We start from the raw sequence: 20049 nt of genomic DNA, 5'->3' as shown, positions 1-20049 counted from the left end.
AAATCCGTTCATCTCCCACATTTCACCATGGTACTAGAAACATTCAATAACTTGACTCAGATAACTTCCATGTACATCCAAAGGGATTAAGATATAATAAGGTGAAGCGAAAGCTAATATGTTAACAACATCCAGCAATTGTGACCTATAGTTTTTGGAGTCTCTTAATTAAGTGTCCATGAATACAGGAAGTGAACCATTCCAGCTTAAAATACTTAACAAAGACGGTGATGGTGATGATTTCTGACTCGGGTAGGTGAGAAGCATCACTACGGGCTGTAAGGTGGAGTTGCTTATCAATGATGCTATAACTCATATATGAAACAAGCAGTTCCATGCAACAGATTTATTGAAAATGAAATAATTTATTACATCCAAGGTGCAATTATTATATCCTAATCAGGGGAGAAAACCTTATTGTGGCAGAGGAGGGCAGTCAACAGGGAGGGACTGTGTGGGAATGAGAGCAATTATCTGGTTCTTGAGAAGGCTTGCATAATGCTCGATCTCAGTGTAGATTGGATAATTCTGAGAAGAGCAAGGTCGCAGACTTGCTAGAACTGAATCAAATGCCATGGCAATCTCTGCTGGCGGGAACTGTCTTTCTGTGAAAGCCTGAATATCAACACATCATGAACCATAAGAATAGGCAGAAGTATATGCCACTCCTTTGAACTATAAAGACCAAGTCAAACTAGATTTTTCTTTAATAAATGTAGAACCGTAATTTACCTGCACCATTAGCACAGTGGCAACACAAGTTGACATAAGGTCTGCCAGGAACATTGTATCATCCTTCCCATTATCTGGCTTCATGGCTCCACTTACAGGGTCTATGTTTGTTGAATCCCCAAAACCCAAGCTGACTTGGTCGGCTGCTGCTGCCATGACATCAACCTTAACCCCATCTACTTGAGACACACACATATTTGCCTTCGGAAATTGGTTAAGGGCAATCCCAATCTTTGACAGCGCATCTTCTCCTTCCTTGATTGAGAGAATAGTCTCCACAGCTGTATTAACCATTAGTCTGGCATGATGCTTGGCATGGAATGTTACTTCTCTGGCAAGAGGGAACTGTTCAAGTGAGAATGCATTCGATTCCAGACTGCCTGAATGCATGTATCCCATGGCATGCTGCGTTGCATAACGATGCCATGGTGGCAAGCAATTCTCCTGATACTTGTTCCGCTGTCGCAAATGCAAGAGGGCTCCACACACCTTTAAAGAAGGCCAATGACAACAATGGCATTACATGAAAGCAGACTTTGATTGCAAACCTTGGTAGGAGGAGAACGGATACCTGTTGGTTTACTTCTTTCAGTTGTAGAAGCAGAGTGGCATATTGCTTCTGGAACATGTCTGATCTGCACACAACTTCCCCATCCCTTTTATTCAAATCTGCATCATCATTCATATTCCGCACTTCCAGAAGTATAGCTTCCTAAAAGCATTCCAAAAGTCAACCAGTGAATTTTGCCATAACTATTAATAAGTGATGCTGGTGATCCCATGCAATTGGCATGTAAAGTGTGTTAGCTATCGTATGTCAAAAGGCTTTGCCATTGCAGACGTTGTAGCAGGTTGGGCTGCCCGGCACACTAAGGAGTGGATGATTCTCTCTCTACATATGTCCGGAAGTCATGAGAAGGGGATTACGCAGGTTAAGACAAGAAGCTTTCTCACACATGGAATAATGCAGACAATGACAAGACACAGAGAAGAGCACGCTACTTAGAAATCATTCCATTAACCACTAACTCTGTTACAGAGCTACTCACTGCACTGTGATCACAGTGACTTGCTAGAAGCCACCAAATGCAAGACTCGATGTCACCATTTGGCTTTTACCCACCTCTGATCAATGTTTTGGGGGTGTTCACATCGATATTTGGGGTTTGGGCACTTGTAAGGGTAATGCATGGACGTGGGCAAGCTTTTTGGGCCTACAATGTTAGGCGTCCACTTTTGGGAGATCCTTGAAGTGTTTTCTGGTCAGGGTTTTGGTTACACTCGATGCTCAAATGAGAGGGACCATTAGATCTGATGGCTCCACTCCCCACTCTGGAGAGTCCTTTTAGCTTGGACAGTCGGTAGGTGGAATCAAGTAGGTGATGCGGTGGAGAGTCCTTTTAGCCTCGAGAGTCGGTAGGTGAAATCGGGTGGGTGGTGCAATGGAGAGTATTCCTCCAATAACTTGTGGTAGAATAATTGATGCGTGTGGCTTGAAGTAGCCATTGAGTTGGACCTTTGGGGGTTCCCATAAGACACCATTGAATCCCATCGGTCCACTCTCCTCCGATCTTGGTGTTCCCACCGGACAAGTGGGAACCCCATAAGTGTTAAATCTCCATCGGATCTCCTCGTGGAACACTCCTGGTACAAGACTCAAAACCTACAACAAACAAACAAACAAGAAGGGGGTGCAGGCATGACTCACCTCCCAACCACGACAGCCGTGGGCAAGCCCACAAGACTTGGCTGTCCCCACCGAGCCACGAGCTGAGCTAGCTAGATGGACATACCAACCAATCCCTTCCTCGTGACGTCCCATACCGCCACGAAGCTACTCTCGAGGGCCTCGAGATTGCTGCCGGCCTCGGCTGCATTAAGCAAGTGCACGTCTGAACTAGCTCCAAGCTCCTGACCATAGAGCTCTCACAAATCACGCGAGACTCTATATGACTAATGACTAACCTTGGCCACCCTTTTAGTCTACCCCTAACTCAGCTCGCCAATCAGCCTGCCTAGCTCCAAGCTTCCCCAAACCTCGAAGCTAGTCTTGTGTGCGTGTAGCACACGGTAGATACACTGTGAACATGACATACTCCCCTTCCTCTAAGAGCTCACTCCTGAGCTCACTAAAAAGCCAAGGTAATCCCTCTGAAGAGTAGTTAATATCTCCCATGTAGCGTCCTCCTCAACACGATCCTTCCACTTGATCTTGTATTCCGTGATAAACGTATTACGCAATCTTCTTTCACGAAATCCAAGAATTTTTTCACGTTCGTGTGGAACAAATATCATGTCCTCGAAATCTATGATTTCTTGAGGAGTAACTAACTCGTCTGTTCCACCCAGTACTTCCTTAAGTCTACTGACATGAAATACAGGATGAACTTTCACATGAGAAGGCAAATCCAATTCATTTGCAACTGAAACAATCCGTCGTGTAATACGAAATGATCCACAGTATCTAGGGAATAATTTCGGAGATCGACCTGTCGATAAAGTCTCGGAACTCGCAAATACACCATCGTTCCTTCAGAGAACTCTCTGGGTGAACGATGTCTATTAGAATAAAATCTGTCTCGGTCTTGAGCACTTCTAATAGATTCCTTCGCAACTTGTAACATTTCTTGCATATCTTGCAAAAAATTACGTGCTGCATCATGCTGAAGTCCTGAGAATCCCACTGTAACAGGTGATCTAAGTTGAAACCCATACATAAGCATGAAAGGACTAAAACCTATACTCGTATGCTTAGTAATGTTATATGCAAATTCTAACATAGAAAGATGAAGCATATCCTCCAAAATCTGATTCACTCTTTCAGTTTGGCCATCAGATTGAGGATGATATGAGGAACTCAAATTCAAAGTTGTTTCCAACTTCTCAAAAACAAGTTTCCAAAAATCACTCGTAAACTTAGAGTCCCTATCACTGACTATGTCCTGCTTCTCCATAAACTCGGAGAAGATTATGCAAGCCAAAAACTTTAGAGTTGAACAAACAATCAGAACATGTACTAGGGCGAGAAAGTACAGTAACTGACGTACCTGTCAAAGACAACTGGTTAGCTGTCTTTGGCTTGGGTTCTGCGTTGGTCTTTGCACCCTTTTGCTTCGGGCACTCGTTACGCATGTGTCCTTTTTCTTCGCAAATGAAACAATGTCCCTCCTTCTTGAGCTTCAAAGCTTTAAGGAGACGTTTCTTCTTCGCTAGTGTCGAACTTGAATTCTTCGAAGGTTGGTCCGAAGACTTTCTTTCACTCGAGTTAGCCATTGGTGCGGAGAACTTTCTTTTGTGCTTGTTTCCCTGCTCGGTAACGGGTTTAGACTTGGAAGAGACCATTGTATCATCATAGATACGAGCAGAATGAATGGCCTCGTCCAAAGTTTTGCATTTGTTATTTTTAACCTGTAAACGGTATGAGTCGGGTAAACCGGCTACGAAGAACCCCAAAAGAGTTGTGGGATCCATCTTTGTAGCTTTCATCTGCAAGTCCCTAAATTTCTGGAGGTAGACCTCATAAGTGAGGTGCTGCGAGGTCATGGTCAAAGCTGTAAACCGGGCAACAACATCATAATCATCCTCTTTCTTGAGAAATTCTTTCTTGAAGACATCTTCGAATTGTGCCCAAGTCATTGGCTTAGGGTTGAGTTCCTTCCACCAAAGCAAAGCTTTGCCTGAGAGGAAACCTATTACTAGCTAGATCCTTTTCCCATCGTCATATGGATGGAACTGAAAATGAACTTGCCACTTATGTAGCCAAGTGTCCACTATCTCCTTGGTACGCTGCTTTTGCTCGCTCCCGAATTGTTCCGGAGTAATGTTGGGGCCTAAAGCAGAGGCCAAGGTATCCATACCCGAAAGAGTAGATAGGGTAGTGGTCAAAAGAGAGATGGAGTTCTGCAAAGCCTGCATCTGCACGGCGATTTTGTGCTTGACGTTCCAAAGAAGAAGCTTCGAGAGCAACTTTCTTGGAAATTTGATTTTGACACATAATCGTCGAAAAGATCAGCATCGGTATCTTCCGTAGCCAGCAGGCCTAAGAGGCTCCAACTCGGATTCTTGGGTCGACATCTTAAAGAGGGCAAGGAAAGAGAAAATTCGATCTTGCATAAGAAAAGTGCTAGAGAACTTGAGAGCTTGAGAGCTTAAGAACTTGAGAGATGTGTGGCAAGAAGCCCGCTTGAGGAAAAGTTATAGGTTTCCCCAAAAGCAATCTTTAGCTTTTGCTTTTGTGTTTTTTTTTGTATATATATATATATATTCTGTTTTCTTTATTTTTAAAAAAAAACAATTATAAAGCAAACTTGGATTCCCTTTTTTTTTTAAAACCCTTTTTCATAGTGTGGGTTTATAAAAACCTTAGGCACATATATAAAAATATCAAAATCAATCGATTTTTTGTTTTTTTTCTAAAAAAACAAAGCAAAAAAAAACAATTCGTCAACTGCTTTTTCTGCGCCCTTGTTTTTCGCCTGCCTACGAGCGCCGCCTGGCCGCCTGCAATAGTACCTGCGCGTGTACCCGCCTGCGTATGCTGCCCTGCTGCCACCTGCATGTACCTGCGCGTGTACTCGGCTGTAAACACTCGCTTGGCGTACCTGGTCACCCGCGCATCATCATGGGTGCCTAAGCCTACACCTACCTATGTGCACCGCCTGCTTGCCTGTATGAACTGCCTGACACCATATACCAGCCCACTTGCTTGGAACCGCCTGCTTGCCTGTATGAACCGCCTGACACCATGTACCAGCCCACTTGCTTGGAACCGGTGTTATGCTCATTCGGCAGGTGTCTTCGCTCATAAGGGCTGCGCCACACAATGACCTATGCGCAGCCAAACATACGCTGCAATCCCACAGTCGATACAGCCACACATGCACTACTTCTCTCTCTCACTTTCTCTTACAAACAGCCGACAAGCTTTTCTTGTTTTCTCTCTCTTCAAACTGTTCAAACAGTTGAAACATCTAGCCCTACTTCTTGCAAAGCAAACCAACCCAACTAGACCACAATCTATACCATCACGGGCTCCTACGATGAAAAAGCAACATACTTAATCTGAAAAACAGCAATATGCACAGAAAAAACAACAAGCTTCTCGAACTCATACCTTTTCTTCGACCTCTTTTCTCTACCTACCGACTCGTTCACGAGGCATGCTCTGATACCACTGTCAAATCCCCATCAGATCTCCTCGTGGAACGCTCCTAGGACAAGACTCAAAACTTGCAACAAACAAACAAACAAGAAGGGGGTGCAAGCATGACTCACCTCCCAACCACGATAGCCGTGGGCAAGCCCACAAGACTTGGCTGTCTCCACCGATCCACGAGCTGAGCTAACTAGATGGACGTACCGACCAATCCCTTCCTCGTGGCGTCCCATACCGCCACGAAGCTACCCTCGCAAGCCTCGAGATTGCTGCCGGCCTCGGCTGCATAAAGCAAGTGCACGTCTGCACTAGATCCAGGCTCCTGACCATAGAGCTCTCACAAACCACGCGAGACTCTATATGACTAATGACTAACCTTGGCCACCCTTTTATAGGCTCTTGGCCGGTCATCGGCCGTCCACACTTGGGCGCCCGCCTGTCCATACTTGGGTGCCCGCTCGTTAGTCTAGCTCGCCAATCAGCCTGCCTAGCTCCAAGCTTCCCCAAACCTCGAAGCTAGTCTTGTGTGCGTGTAGCACACGGTAGATACACACTGTGCACATGACAATAAGACACCATTGAATCCCACTGGTCCACTCTCCTCTGATCTTGGGGTTGCCACAGGACAAGTGGCTTTCCATTGATCTGATGTGTGAAAGTGAATGTCATGTGCATGTCACATGGACATGTCTGACCTCTGATTTGGCAGTCTTTATCAGGTTATTTTAGGGCATTAGCAGGCTCTGGAATGCATAGAAGAGGGCTCAAGAGGCTGGACGGCAACATTTATCAGAATTTTATATGAAATTCTGGCATTTATTGCTATGAATTCCTAATTAAATGGACAAAAGCTACTGGCCAACTTGCATCCATGGAGCCTATATAAGATATGCCACGCTTTTGTATTGTTTATCTCATTCCCATGGGGATTTGATCATAGACTAGGACTTTTTGAGTCAAGACAACCTTTTTGCATGTGCCCATGGCCACCAGCTTTATATATACATACATACTTTTGGTATTATTAATATACTACAGATTTAGGTGAAAACTATGCATTTTCTCTCTCTTCTCTCCATTCCTTCTACATGGCTGCATCTATGTATTCCAAGGAAAGGTGTTTAGGACTGAAAGAAGACACAGAGCTTCCGCACATGTAACATTGGTTTCAGAGCATCAAGCTCAACAAGACTAAGCACTTATTGTGTCCCAGATGAAGGTGCACAATCCAACCACAGTAACACAAGACATGGAAGAAGTTACCAAGAGGTTGGTTGGTGGTGTTCCATAAGACCCAAGGGGAATGATAGCCCTGTGAGTCGGATGCCACTTGGGGCATACCAAGAAAGGCTTTCAAGAAAACGGTTCCAAGGAATGGAGTGAGGATGCTAGACTCAATACTCAAGAAAAGAAGACCAAAGAAAGTGTTCAAGGACAGGGCGTGACGGGTCAGGGGACAAGTAGAACAGATGCACAGATCTACACAAGACTTTGGAATGGAAACAAGGAATGGCAAGCTTTTTAATAGGAAGGTTGCCAAGATTTGAAGGATGACAAACTTGGAGGCAGCAAGGCGGAATGTGAGAAGGGGGTGAGGGGGGTTTGGGTTTGATGGGAGGCAACACGTGTGACGGGAAAGGTTAGGTGTGAGTCGTGACACACCTACGAGTATGCAAGGCACAACTAGACATCAAACAACAGCTGACATGCAAAGTCGAACAGCACGGGTGACACGTGGCACTGCCACATGGAAGTGATGATGTGGCAATTGTCACATGCACGCCAATACATATATATAAGCATTCAATCCACATTCACCAATCAATGGAGAAGTTCATTCATTCATACACCATAGCATTCAGTAGAAGCATATGCAAGGGCCTAAGCTGTCATGTGCATCCCGCACTTGGATGCCACATGGACATATCTAAACAAGAAGGTGCAGGACTTGGAGTGGAAAACTGGTCCCATGTGAGCCCACCAATCCGAGACGAGTCAGCCAAGGTTTCACTCCATGCGTCCAAAGTCAGGCGTGCATTGTCCTGCACATGCGTCCAAGGTCAAGTGTGCGTTGTCCTGCACATGAAGCAGTGCCAGTCCGCGCTGTGAGTCTCCCTCTGGAATGATGTCAGGTGATCTGAGTATCTGGTCAGCGAGACCAGGTGCTGGGCATCTGGGTAGGCATGTAGATTTGCATGTAGAAAAGGGGCCAGTCCATAGGGGCTACCCCAGATCGGAGCCTAAAGCTCTTGCAGTGGGCATGGGGGAGGTTTAGAACCACCCCAAGGGGCTTGCTGAGCCCACCAGACCTAGTGTGGGCTGGGCAGGCTGTCGGCCAGCCCTAGGGGCTCTGGCCAGGTAGGCGACAAGGTCCCAAGCCCTGCCCAGCCAGTCAGTTGTGTGTGGGGCAGCCCCACACTAGTTGCATTTGGCTGCCCAGAAGCCTGGACACCCAGCCAGAGCATAAGCGCAGGCTGGACAGCATTGTAGGTGTGAAACGATGGGCAGAATACGCATTTAATGCTTATTAAAACAGGTCGTGAGCTTTTCACAACAATCTGACTTCAGGATGCTGGCCCACCAGGGCTAAAGAAGGGTATAAAAGCCCAACCAAGAAAACGATGGAGGTATCTCATATCTCACAAAGTGCTGCAGCAACTCAAGGACCCGGACAGCCAAGGGAGAAGCTAACGCAAGGGTGAAAGTTGAAGGTCAAGGGCAGAGATTTATCTCAGCCAAAACAAGTCAAGTCAGTCTTTTATTTTCAGATTTTGCATCATTCTAATAAAAGCCAGTACACCATTCGTGGTGGGGGCCCTACAGAGGGTATTCGGGACCCAATACTGTGTCCTCTTCTCCCTCTCTCTCTCTCTCTCTCTCTCTCTATTTTCTGCACATCTATTTTCAGTTTTGTGCGTTATTCTCATCGTGAACGATTGCTCATTTCTGAGCATTGAAGTTACCGATCTACCCCGAAGCTTCCACATGTTACATAAGCCATGTACAAGCTTTTCAGCAACCTTTTTGTACCATAATAAATACAAGAAAAACCCTGACACCAATCTCTCTCTTCTTCTTCTCTCTCCTTTGTCTCAATCATGTTTAAATCAGCATCTTGTTCTTAATCAAGCTTAGGGCTGTGGATCAGTACAACAAGGCTTCCATGCATGCAACAGCAATGGCGGTGACAAGGAACTGATGGCATGGCATTGATGATGTGGCAGTCATGTACAAGTGGCCAACAACAATACAACTAGCCAACTAGGAACACTGGTGCATATATATACATGGGTAGCCAAATCGTCATATTCATTTGCTTTCCTCGGTGTTGAACTTCCCAGAGCGTTTAGCCAAGAGTGTATAGTAGGTCACACAACTGTGATTTGACGTCTTTATTCTCAGCCACATCTTATACTTCAATTTCAATTAATTGTATTACTTCTTTCTTGTAAATAATATAGAGCAGTAGTTTAGGACTCTTGTGTGTGTTGTATGTGTGATTCCGCCACACTCTTATTTCTATCTGTAGAAAATCCTAGCACATAGGCACAAGCGTTTTACAATTAGTATCAGAGCCTAAGGAAACTGCAAGATTTTTTTCTTTTCTAGCACCCATGTGCATTGACTACTTGGATAGGGTAGAGCACTTAGATTCCAAGAATGCACAAGTTTGGGTTGGGAAAAGTGAATATTTCTCTTCATTGCACCTAGGTTAATTGGGGTATATTGGGCTTCCTTGCCCAGGGGTTCTTGTTATTGTTATTTATCATGGCATCCCATGCATCTCACCAACACCGAAGGGCCAAGAGCAGGTGCAAGATTATATCCAACTTAATGAACCAATCTAACAACTGTCAGACCCAACCATCATAAAGGCTGGCACAAGAGCACAAGCATGATGAAAAATCTATCCATAAGGAAAAAGATACATACAGGGTGAAAACCTAGGCGAGTAAATGATAGCCTATATGCATCAAAACATGAGGAGCCGAGTTACGCTCTTGTTTGCAAGGCCTATTTTTTAAAAAAATAATATTTTAATTTCTCAAAACTTATCGGTTTTTGTATTTCAGGATGAAAGTTCAAAAACCTCAAAACAAAAAAAACCTCAAAATGAAAAAAACCTCGAAACATTTCTTGTGACTATGGTTAGTAGAAAGGCCAGCGTCTCTGTTGTCATGGCATAGCGTCTCTGTTGTCATGGCATTGCAACCTTGTAGAAACACTTCCTGTGAATGGCAGGATAGATCCTCTACCCTAAAGTGTGCCCTTGTTATATTTGCCTCAACTATGAGAACCTCTAAAACTGATAAGACAAATGCAGTAAAGTGGTATCTCACAAAGTAGCTGTAGCAGTAGCAATTAAACATAAATGCTTGACTCTTAAGTTATAATTTTATTCAGTCACCTTCTTATCAAGAGCTCGAGTTAGGTCAGCTAGTGCCCCGATATCCGCCTCCCTAGCTTGAACTTGTGCCAATGAACATGGTTGATTATACATTGCTTGTTGTGCGGATGCCACAGCTTCATTTGCAGCTGCCTTGACTTGAATGACAGAATCAACAGTGTCAGCTGCCTGCTCAAATTGATATTGCACTGGATCATTACCTTTGGAAAACTAGTGTAAACAATCGAGTTTACAGTGTCATCATTTTCAAAGGTAAAGCAGCACCATTCTACATAGAAAATCACACATACAATACAGCACCCCAGCAGGGATTATGAAGAAATTATTGATAAGAAAAGCATTTAACAAAAAGCATACCTGTGCTTGCTTACAAAGTGCATTTAGCAAAGAGCTGGAGGAAGAAATTGATCCAGGTACAGTGGCAGGCTTTTCATTTGTAGAAGCCCATGCTGCAAGGCCAACACTTGCTGTTATCCAGGACTTGGCACCATGCTTGGAATCCTCCACACCTCGACTTGCTCTATCAAATTGGATGCTTTTACGAATCAATGTATCAGATAGATTTTCTAAACTGTTGACTGGCATGCAATCGCTATCCTGTTTTCAAACAAACAAAACCAGATAGTGATGGTAGATTTATAGAAGCTGAACTAGAAGCTACAGAAGTATAACTTCTGAAAACATGTACAGAAACCAAGGTAATCAAGAACATACAGCAACTAATTCCACACCCAGTTCAGGCCGGTCGAATTGAACCCTGCATCTATTCCAATCAACTGTAAGGATGCTCCCATTATAAATCTCCTTTGTCTTTGGATGTCGTGCAATTACCCGCTGACCCACTGTGAGTGGCCTGGGAAGGTCCATAGGTAGACCTTCTCGATGGCCATTTCTAACCTCCTGGTAATGCTTTCGAACAGAATCTCTATAGGATTCAAGCTTGTCCCTTTCTTCCTGCAGAAACCTTTTTGACAACCGGTGTGGCTTTCCAAGAGAGCTGCAGCACAAAGAAGATCGCTATCATATGGCATCCTTCTTTGCCTTCTATACCTTTATATTGCTGCATAGAAGACTGTACATAGAGAAACTTGAACATACCCACGTATGACACCCCATTCAGCTCGAGTAAGTCTTGGCACATGGCCAAGACCAGCATGGTTGAGATATTCAACGAACTCGTTTCTTACAAACCATGGAAGATCTATGGCACTATAAAACCATTCATAAATACACCATTGCCGAACCTTCTCTGATGAGAGGCAGTGAGTGAGTCTAACCTGAAAAAATCATTGAATCCAAAAATTTAAATATACTGACCAATCATTCAGATCCAAAAGCTTTTTGTACACTTGTGACTTGGAAGAGGTTTGGGTCTTATAGACATATAAAGAGATTTCACAACTTACTGAACAGCCAAAGCATTATAATCTGGCTCATCATGACGCACATTTTGCTTTCTTAGGTTCATATGACAGTGCTCTTACCTTGTCACTTAACTTTTCTTCTGATACAGTTGCGTGAGGACAATGAGGAACTGCTGCTCTTGCTGAGTCCACACAAGGCTTCCGTCTGCTTCTCAGCTTTACAGGAACTGTCACAATACTGCACTTAGGAGCCTGTTCTACTTCTGATTCCCCTACAACCACGTCCTGGACAGCAGGTTCCTGATCTGGCTCCTGCTTGACAGACCTCCCAGTATGCTTAGGGAGGGTTTGTCCAGGAAAGGTACGCTTCAGCTTGCCCCGAGCTACCAGTTCTTCAGCATATGGATTGGAAACCTGTTTCATCAGAGAAAGAAATCAACTAATGATCCAATCACATGTTATGACTTCATTGTAGGCCTATTGTGAATGAGTTCTTGTCATCTTGAAGGCTATGTGGATTTGCTTCAAGGCATGTTCCACAAGTTAACATCCAATAACTATGGTATTCCAATATAAGACTACCTTAGCGTCCACCTTATCCTCGAGCTCTCCAATATTACCATCTGAAAACAGCTCTCTCTGCAAGATGAAGGAAAAACAGGAGCTCAAAAAAAATTGACCGAACCCAAAAACAGCAACCTACCAAGGTCAAAGGATAAAAGTAGGGACCTTTTCAGATACCCCTTTTCTTTTCCTTTTTTTGTATTCTGCAATTGAAGTAGCCTTCTGCAAATCTGACTCAAAGTTGCTACCACTATCTAGTCTTGCAAGAGATTCCTTTGACCTGCCAGCCCAAACACCTTTTGCATTCGCATTAGGCATCTCCTTAGATAGACCATACAGAGCTTCAATGTGTGAAGCTAGATCTTCTCTTGCTGTCCAACGAACCCTTTCCAATGCAGTGTCCTTGCTCAGCTCTAAAATCTTTGTAGCAGGGCCTTCTGTTTACGTGAGTTCATTTGAATAAATGGTGAAATAAGGATAACTTATATTTGAGAGCAACCATATACAAATACCACACCAGAGCAATCAAACAGAAACATGCCTGCTTCAAGTGTTGGTGACGGAAGGAGGCCATTTAAGGACAAGTCTGCCAATGTTGCTAATGCATCAAGTCCACTTCTTTCATCTGAAAAAAGAACAATAAAAGCTTGAGTTGTTTTTCAAAAACACCCTGAGAGCACAGAGCTGTGTTATACCCATGAAGCATTAAGCCAACTTGTACCTCCAGAAAACAACTGCCTGCTCCTCTTTTTTGTTTTCTGAGATGGTGGCCTCTTCTTCTTTGGTGCCAGTTCACTCTTAAAGCCATCCACACCCTTGGCATATTCTTGATTCGCCATAACCTCTTCTGTGCAGCTGCATTCTTCCTTCAAGTCATCAAACCTGGAACTTTCAAGGCCTTGCACCTTTCCCTTCCTTGTCTGAGGCTTTTGACTTCTCCTCAGCCTGCTTTCTGCTTCACTGATTGGGACAAAGCTTTTCCTACCATCCACTCCTGTACTTGTGCTTGCCTTTTTAAGCACTACATTCTCTGAATCCCTGCTTTCTTCACTTCCTCTATTTCCCCCACCATCCATATTTGAGCCTGTATGCTTGGTACCAGAACTGCCTGAACCAGCATTTATAGCCATAGCCTTAGCCTGCCCATTTTGAATAGGTGAACTTCTTGATCGATTGGTCCGACAAGCAGGGGTGCGAGAAATTTGCGGAGAAGCAACTCTCTGTGAAGCTGAGGCTGCCAATGTCAGCGCCACTTGCACTTCATCACAGTCTCCAAAAGAATCTTGCTCCATATCTTCCACAGGCTCCACTAGCAGCAAATTCACAGATCCTTTTTTACCTTGAAGATGCATTAGTGGTACCCGAGGCGTTCTCTTACCAACAGCTCTAGGGTGATTCACTGTGTGTACAAAACCATGACTAAGCTTCTTTGAATGGGGGAGGGAGAGGGGTGTGTGTGTTGTGGTGGTGGTGGTGGTGGTGGTGGTGGTGGTGTGGGGGGATGGGACAGCAATGCTGATTGTGAAACTTGAGAAGGAGATAGAAGGCACAAATGAGATCCTACCAGCAATAGTTCTTGGCTTCTTGGCAGGCGAAGCACCTCCATAGCTGGATACCCCAGATACCTGTGGTACAACCAGTCTGGATTTACTCCCCAGCTGTGTAGTAACTGATGTTTTCTGTAACCGTGCAGGGATCTGATGAGATGGGCCAAAGCCTGCAACTTCCTTACCGCTTTCATCCTCAAGGCTCCTGCTTTCCTCCTGCCAATATCAGATTGTGAAAATTCAGCATTGAAATTGAACGAGCTGAAAAATCCTTTTGTTGTCTGAGAGATGACAAGTATTTTGAACTGAAACAGCTTTGCAAGTAGCTTTTTCCACGAACCTTTGTAGACCCAAAAATGGTGAGGATCACTTTTTCTCACTTACGTAGATGAACTCATACGTGCACATGTGAGACTTAGGTATACAGGACCACAGAAATGACTTACCAAAATGTTATAATGATCAGTCATCATTGCTATGAGTCCTGCAGCAGATGCAGCTTCTTCAGGCAGGGATAAATAAGCCTACAAAAATTTTGAAAAAAGAAGTTCATGAGCTAAATATTCTGAAAAAACCCACCAAGTTCTTATGCATGCTCCAGCTCAGTCACCAACATCTAGACTGCTGGATTGCCCAGCCACATTTTGTTTTATCAATTGCTGTGCATACTCATAGCATGAAAGGCACACTAGGCTTCTTGAAAAAGAGAAACCCCCATAATGATTTAAAGCTGAGTAGTTGTTTTCAGAGTAGATTGAGCTTCTTCCACTTTGAAGTCTGCTCCAAAGGGATGTCCCTCTCTTATGCTTTGATTTCAAAAGCACAGTGTGTCTTGTAAACCTTAAGCAATCTACGGAATAAAATGATGTGCCAAATTTCTGAGCAAGTCATCTCAATCTATTACTCTAGTTTGAACTTTGGCAAGAAACATTGGTTATGATTTGTATAATCTCTACCAGAAGTTGTGCTACATCACATCCAGGATGCAAAATCTGGTCCACTTGCAACATGGGAGTGACTCACCAAGCATAGACACCAAGCTTTTCATGATGCTGAAAATTACTGTTATTGATACAGTATTGATTTAATGGACCTTTCAGCACTTCAATTAGAAACGTGCAATAATGGTGCAGAAGACTCAACACTAATATGTATTAGTATCCCTGAAGAAACTTAAAAAATATGCAGTCTTTTATAATTCAGTTCTCATCAATATTCCTGGGTTTTGAAGCATCTCAACTTGCAACTAACATGGCAGTACAAGCTCATGGGTGTTACTTCTGGCGTCAGTATATCTAAAGAATCCATGAGAGGCCAACCTTGCAACTAGTCATACATCATATTAGTTCTAGCAGCTAGAAGTACAAAGGCAAGGAATCAGCCTTTACCTACCCTCAAGACAGAACAACCACAGCCTTGCAGTTATTAACTTTAAATTATCTAAACAAGCACATTTCTAGTCTAAATAACTCCTTATTTAGCTCCCAAAACAAATTTTGCCAAGAATACCTTGTTCATGTTGTACAAGACTTCCACCATCTCCACTGTTCGATTTTGGAATGTAGCTGCCACCTGCATCAATTTAGAGCACCCGTGAAAAAGATTCCATTCTGCATATGCAGAACAACAAATAAGCACTGCCCTACCAGTAAAGGATGGTGCATTGGCACCTCATGCTAGTAGGAGTGAAGGTGTGGACATGGTAGTGAAAAAGCAGGAATGACAAGCATGAATTTTGGGCTAACCATAAATTTTTAGGCTAATCATCTCATGCAGTAGGAGCAAGGAAGCAGGGATAACAAACCTCAAGCTAGTAGGAGCGACCAAGCAGGGGTTACAAGCATAAATTTTGAGCTAAACACCAACTTGTCAACTAGATTATAGAATGCCTTTTTTGGTTACAACAGCCTCTGTAATATAAAGCATTTTGCAGTAGCTAAGTCAACTTCCTTTCTAACTCTAAAAATCGAGGACAAATGCATGCATACAGCCCATGCTTCAACTTCAAACACAATAGTTAAATGGGAGTTGATTTCACAACAATTTTGTTAAAAGAATTTGCCAGTAGATTCTTCTTACCTTTCTCCAGTCCCTTCCATGACAACGATAGGACTGATAAAAATGCTTAAGATCATCTTCGGACCAAGGAGGGCCCAGCAAATCTGAAAGCTTTCTCTTCTGCAGCAAATCAAATCACAATGTCATTACAAGAGAAGTTCAAATATATTGAAGCTTTTACAGAATGCATCAAACACAAAAGGTTGAAGAGTAGGTAACATAGCTACAAAAGGACAAAGAGGTTAAAAGAAAATGCATAGAGCATTTGGAGAAAGAATGTGAAGATTGTAACAGATTACAGCATCAAGCTATACATCCCCTGTGTCCAGAGATTGTATGCTTGGGGATGTTCTATATTTTTAAAATACGAGAAATCATCTAAGCAATCACATGAGATGCTCAGAAATGCCTGCTGCTGAGCTGGCTGCTCAAAACTTAAAGGAGTACCTTAACTGGACTGGTAAGGGAACAACTGCTGAGTTGCTACAAAGGAATGCACAATGAGGCTGTGATGACCTGCAAAGAGGGCCCTCAGAGATAAACAGGGCAGGAGCTCACTTGATTTGACCTGCAGTCAATGTCAGATGCCAAAACTTGGGCTTACACCTCTAACCCGCACTTGCACTAAGCCACCAATCCTGGGAATAAATCCTCCTTAACCTTGATCAAATTGAACCAACTCCTTCAGCTGAAATACTCAATTTTGGGCAGACTGGAGTGCAATGTCAACTGAAGCACAGGCATTTAACAAAAACACAGCAGGATGATCAATAGAATGCAGGCCAGCCAAAGCCTTCTACTACTTAAAGCACACTTCGACATGCTAGATGCCTTGAATATGCTTGCATCTCTACCCCTCCACAGAAAATAATTATCATGAGTAATTCAATAAGGCTTTTTCTTGGTCTAGACATTACATAGCTCGTGTCTCTAAAGCAGCCCCAATGTGCCTGAACATAGCTCGTGTCTTTCATAAACTCTTCTTTTCCAAATTCTACTGCAATCATTCACTAACAATCATCCCTGTATATCATCTGACCCAAGCTGTAGGAAGGGGGGAAAAACAAACAAGAGACAAGGTGCCACCGTGCACATATGCTACCTTTTAGTTTTCCAAGCATACACTTAAGGCATGGCAATGTTCCACATTGTGAACCTTTTTCCTGCCTAACACTTAGTCTGGCTTTAACCTCCATTAGCTCAACTTGATTGTGTATGGGTAGGAGTGGCTGTAGTTGAGAAACAGTTTCCAGCTAGCAGGAGAGCCATGTGTCTCCTCAGTTTTTTGGAGTTATCACAAACTACTAACTATTCTGCTTTTCTTAACACGGTGTAATGAAGCAGTGCTATGGTATTAGTACATTTGAGAGTGGCTACTATCTATTTCTATTTCTATTTTTATTTCTCTTAAACAGCCATCTGGAGATGGTATGAGCTCTAAATAATAATAAACATGACATGCATGTTTTCAAGCAAACAAGTTACACACGTTTAGGCCTTTATTGGCATTATGTGAAGGGACACACTTCAGGTGGCATGCACAGATTCTGACACCTTGTTGATTGTGAGCTGAGTATTTTTGACAAGGGCGTCATAAACCTACACACCCACAAATCTGTGAAGAATGTGAAGTGAATCCATGCATTATAGCACATATTAATAAGGGTTTCTGCATGCCCTGTACCCACACAACCTGGTATGAAAAACTATCTCTACAGTGCAAAACTCAAGCACATGACTAAATCCAGGGCAATTTTAGCTGCAATTACTCAGCTTCTTGGCTAATACGGAAGACTATCAATGAAAAGTAGACGAAAGCCAAAAAAGAAAAAAGAAAAAAATAGCTTTCCCTAAAAATTGTGTATGTACTGGCACCATGAACTAACCTTCTGTCTTCTCTTCTCGCCCCCATCTTCGTCTCGAACTTTTAATTCCTCTTTGCCTTGGGCGTGTCTCCGACCACTTGTCCTCGGCCTTCTCGCAGACATCTTCTGCTTTATAATGCCATTATCCACAGTTGAAGCGGAAAGTTTCGGGGGAATTCAACACAGGACAGTCGATCTGCCGAAAAGAAACGAGATTACGTCCCTGCGGGCTTCGAATAGGAAAAGCAGACCGCAAAATGTCAAATGGAGAGCTAAAACTATGCCTCTGCGGGACCTGTTCATCTCTGTGGAACCGGGAAAAATCCTTCGCCGGAAGCACGCTCCCTTGGTGCGGATGCAGAGAAATTCAAAACACTGTCGCCGGAGCTGGAGAAATGTCGATGGTCCTGAACCTGTGGCGGAAGTGAGCGGGATCAGTTGACGGATCTTCAAGCACAGACTAGGGTTGTGTATGTCGAAAGGATGCAGTGAGCAGAGGGGATATGTCTGGAAAAGATAAAGCATGCAGTAAGAACACGCAGATGAATAAGGCGAGGGCAGAAATTAGGGTTTGCAGAGGAGATTCGGCGCCAAAAGGGAAGGCAGAGCAGAGGTACAACAGAGAAAGAAGCACAGAGAAAATAGAATCGAGGTGGAGGGAGACTATAGGAATCAGGGTTTGTAGGAAGACAGAGATTAGGATCAACGCAGAGGCCGAACAGGTAGAAGATGCGCAACGGAGGAAGAAGAGGAGCAGCACAGAGAGAAGAAGACGCAGGGAACCAAAATTCATATTCAAAGTGTCGCGTACATGGAACTTAATTCAATTCTCCGCCCAATTAAAATCCGCATTTAAAAATCACTCTTGAGTCCACGTCATCGTCAGCCTCCACGTCGAACTCCCTACTTTGCTTCCTGCCCTCTAGGCAGCCACGTCACCCGCTCGCCCGTCCAGACTCGTACTACGTGTCTCTGCCAGCTAAGCGCTTCAGCAAATCTAAGGCCCAGTTCACAGTGAAGCGGCGGAAAACACACTCAAAAATGAGCAATTCCAGGTGGAAAAGTTAAAAAATGCACACTTCCGCCACGTGAGTGTTCACACAGAGGGCGGAAGGAAGACTGCACTAATTTTCTTCCGCCGCCCAGTGTGAACCTTTCGGGCGGCGGAAGAAAGAATAAAACAAAAACATGGAAAGTAGAGCCAAGAGTTGATTGGTGCCAACATGGCACTTTCTGCCAAGTTGGAGGGTGGAAGAAGTTTGTTCCAAGGGGGGGGGGGGGGGGGGGGTGGAACAAAACTCCCTTTCTTCTTCCACGATGTGGCACCTCTCAACCTTCTCTTCCGCCGCTCTATGTGAACACTAATGTCCATATGGCAACTTTTTGTTGGCTTCTACACTTTTTAAATTCCTTCCGCCGCCTTATGTGAACTGGGCCTAAATCTTCCACGTTTGGCATAGAGTTTTAAATTTAAAATATAAAAGTGAAGGACCAATTTTGGTCCTCTGGTTTTGAAATTTTGAAATTTGAGCAATGACTTAGCTAGCCTGTATATGTGTTATGTTCAAAAATAGCACAAGTCTTTGTTAATCAATCTATATTCTCATGGCACTAATTTTTAAAACTCACACAAGTCTTTGTTAATCTATCTATATTCACATTGCACTAATTGAAAATTCATTCTCATTGTTAGTATATAGAAATAAGACAACTTCATGGAATGACCTAAGGCTACAGTAAGAGAAATTGATGTTAATTACTCGTCAACATGAGAATAAGAACACTTATTATAATTTTTGAGACTAATTGTCAAGAACAAAGCGAATACTCCAATTGTTAAATATAAAAGACGCTTTTCACGCTTTTAACCAACATTAGTTCTTAATTAAGTTGATCGTTTTTAATACAAAACGCTTCTTACATGAGCAATAGAATGTTATGTATCATCCCATGTAACAACATAACCCTGTGACTGTGTAGGTGAAATCCTATCAAACCACTCTCCATGGTAAGTCATATGGTTTGATGCTCCTGAATCCATGTACCATGTCTCATATGATTCACTATGTGAAGTCATGATGTCCATAACGTGTTTCATAGCAAACAAATGATGTGCACTCCCATCATTGCTAGACGATCATAATTTCCATGTTGGACTCTTCCACCATGCATGTCATTTTGCTTCTTGGAACAATCTCTCACTATATGACCATTCTTGCCGCAATAACGACAATCAATCCCATTGCTTTGTTGTTGTTGAGGTTGCCAATGACATCTTCCTCTAGAGCTAGATCTCCCCCATGCCTTAAGAATCGGATCCTCTACCACCTCATGCACCATATGGAGGTTGGACATT

At 43.4% G+C, this 20049-nt stretch overlaps 1 protein-coding gene across 3 annotated transcripts; it reads right to left on the bottom strand.

Annotated features, from left to right (window-relative positions):
* Positions 1-319: 319 nt before the first annotated feature.
* LOC147629548 (protein ALWAYS EARLY 3-like) lies at positions 320-18530 on the bottom strand. 3 transcript variants are annotated; one of them, XM_086812825.1, is made up of 18 exons: positions 17989-18506; positions 17715-17889; positions 15850-15948; positions 15280-15342; positions 14217-14294; positions 13788-13986; positions 12945-13622; positions 12765-12848; positions 12389-12660; positions 12242-12298; positions 11780-12073; positions 11394-11572; positions 11010-11292; positions 10653-10892; positions 10296-10463; positions 1304-1444; positions 733-1221; positions 320-615 (listed from the first exon to the last, which is right to left on the bottom strand). In XM_086812825.1, exons 2-18 carry the CDS (start codon positions 17814-17816, stop codon positions 415-417), a joined length of 3627 nt encoding a protein of 1208 aa, XP_086668951.1. In that variant the 5' UTR covers positions 17817-17889; positions 17989-18506; the 3' UTR covers positions 320-414. The 3 variants fall into 3 exon arrangements, with proteins under 3 accessions (XP_086668951.1, XP_086668950.1, XP_086668953.1); XM_086812824.1 differs by having other exon boundaries at positions 17715-18530; XM_086812827.1 differs by lacking the exons at positions 17715-17889; positions 17989-18506 and adding an exon at positions 16276-16557.
* Positions 18531-20049: the final 1519 nt, after the last annotated feature.

Source organism: Cibotium barometz, chromosome 18 (genome assembly GCF_041138505.1).
Source record: "Cibotium barometz isolate CiBa-2024 chromosome 18, ASM4113850v1, whole genome shotgun sequence".
NCBI classification, from domain to species: Eukaryota; Viridiplantae; Streptophyta; class Polypodiopsida; order Cyatheales; family Cibotiaceae; genus Cibotium; species Cibotium barometz.
This window is presented reverse-complemented; position numbering and strand designations above follow the sequence as displayed.

What these genes read in the sequence shown, in the direction of transcription:
- LOC147629548 (XM_086812824.1), bottom strand. Translation starts at nt 17,816, where the DNA reads ATGTCTGCGAGAAGGCCGAGGACAAGTGGTCGGAGACACGCCCAAGGC. An exon ending in TCTTGTACAACATGAACAAG is followed by an intron (nt 14,295 to 15,279) that starts GTATTCTTGGCA and finishes AAATTTTTGTAG; the next exon opens with GCTTATTTATCCCTGCCTGA. An exon ending in GAAGCCAAGAACTATTGCTG is followed by an intron (nt 13,623 to 13,787) that starts GTAGGATCTCAT and finishes TTGTACACACAG; the next exon opens with TGAATCACCCTAGAGCTGTT.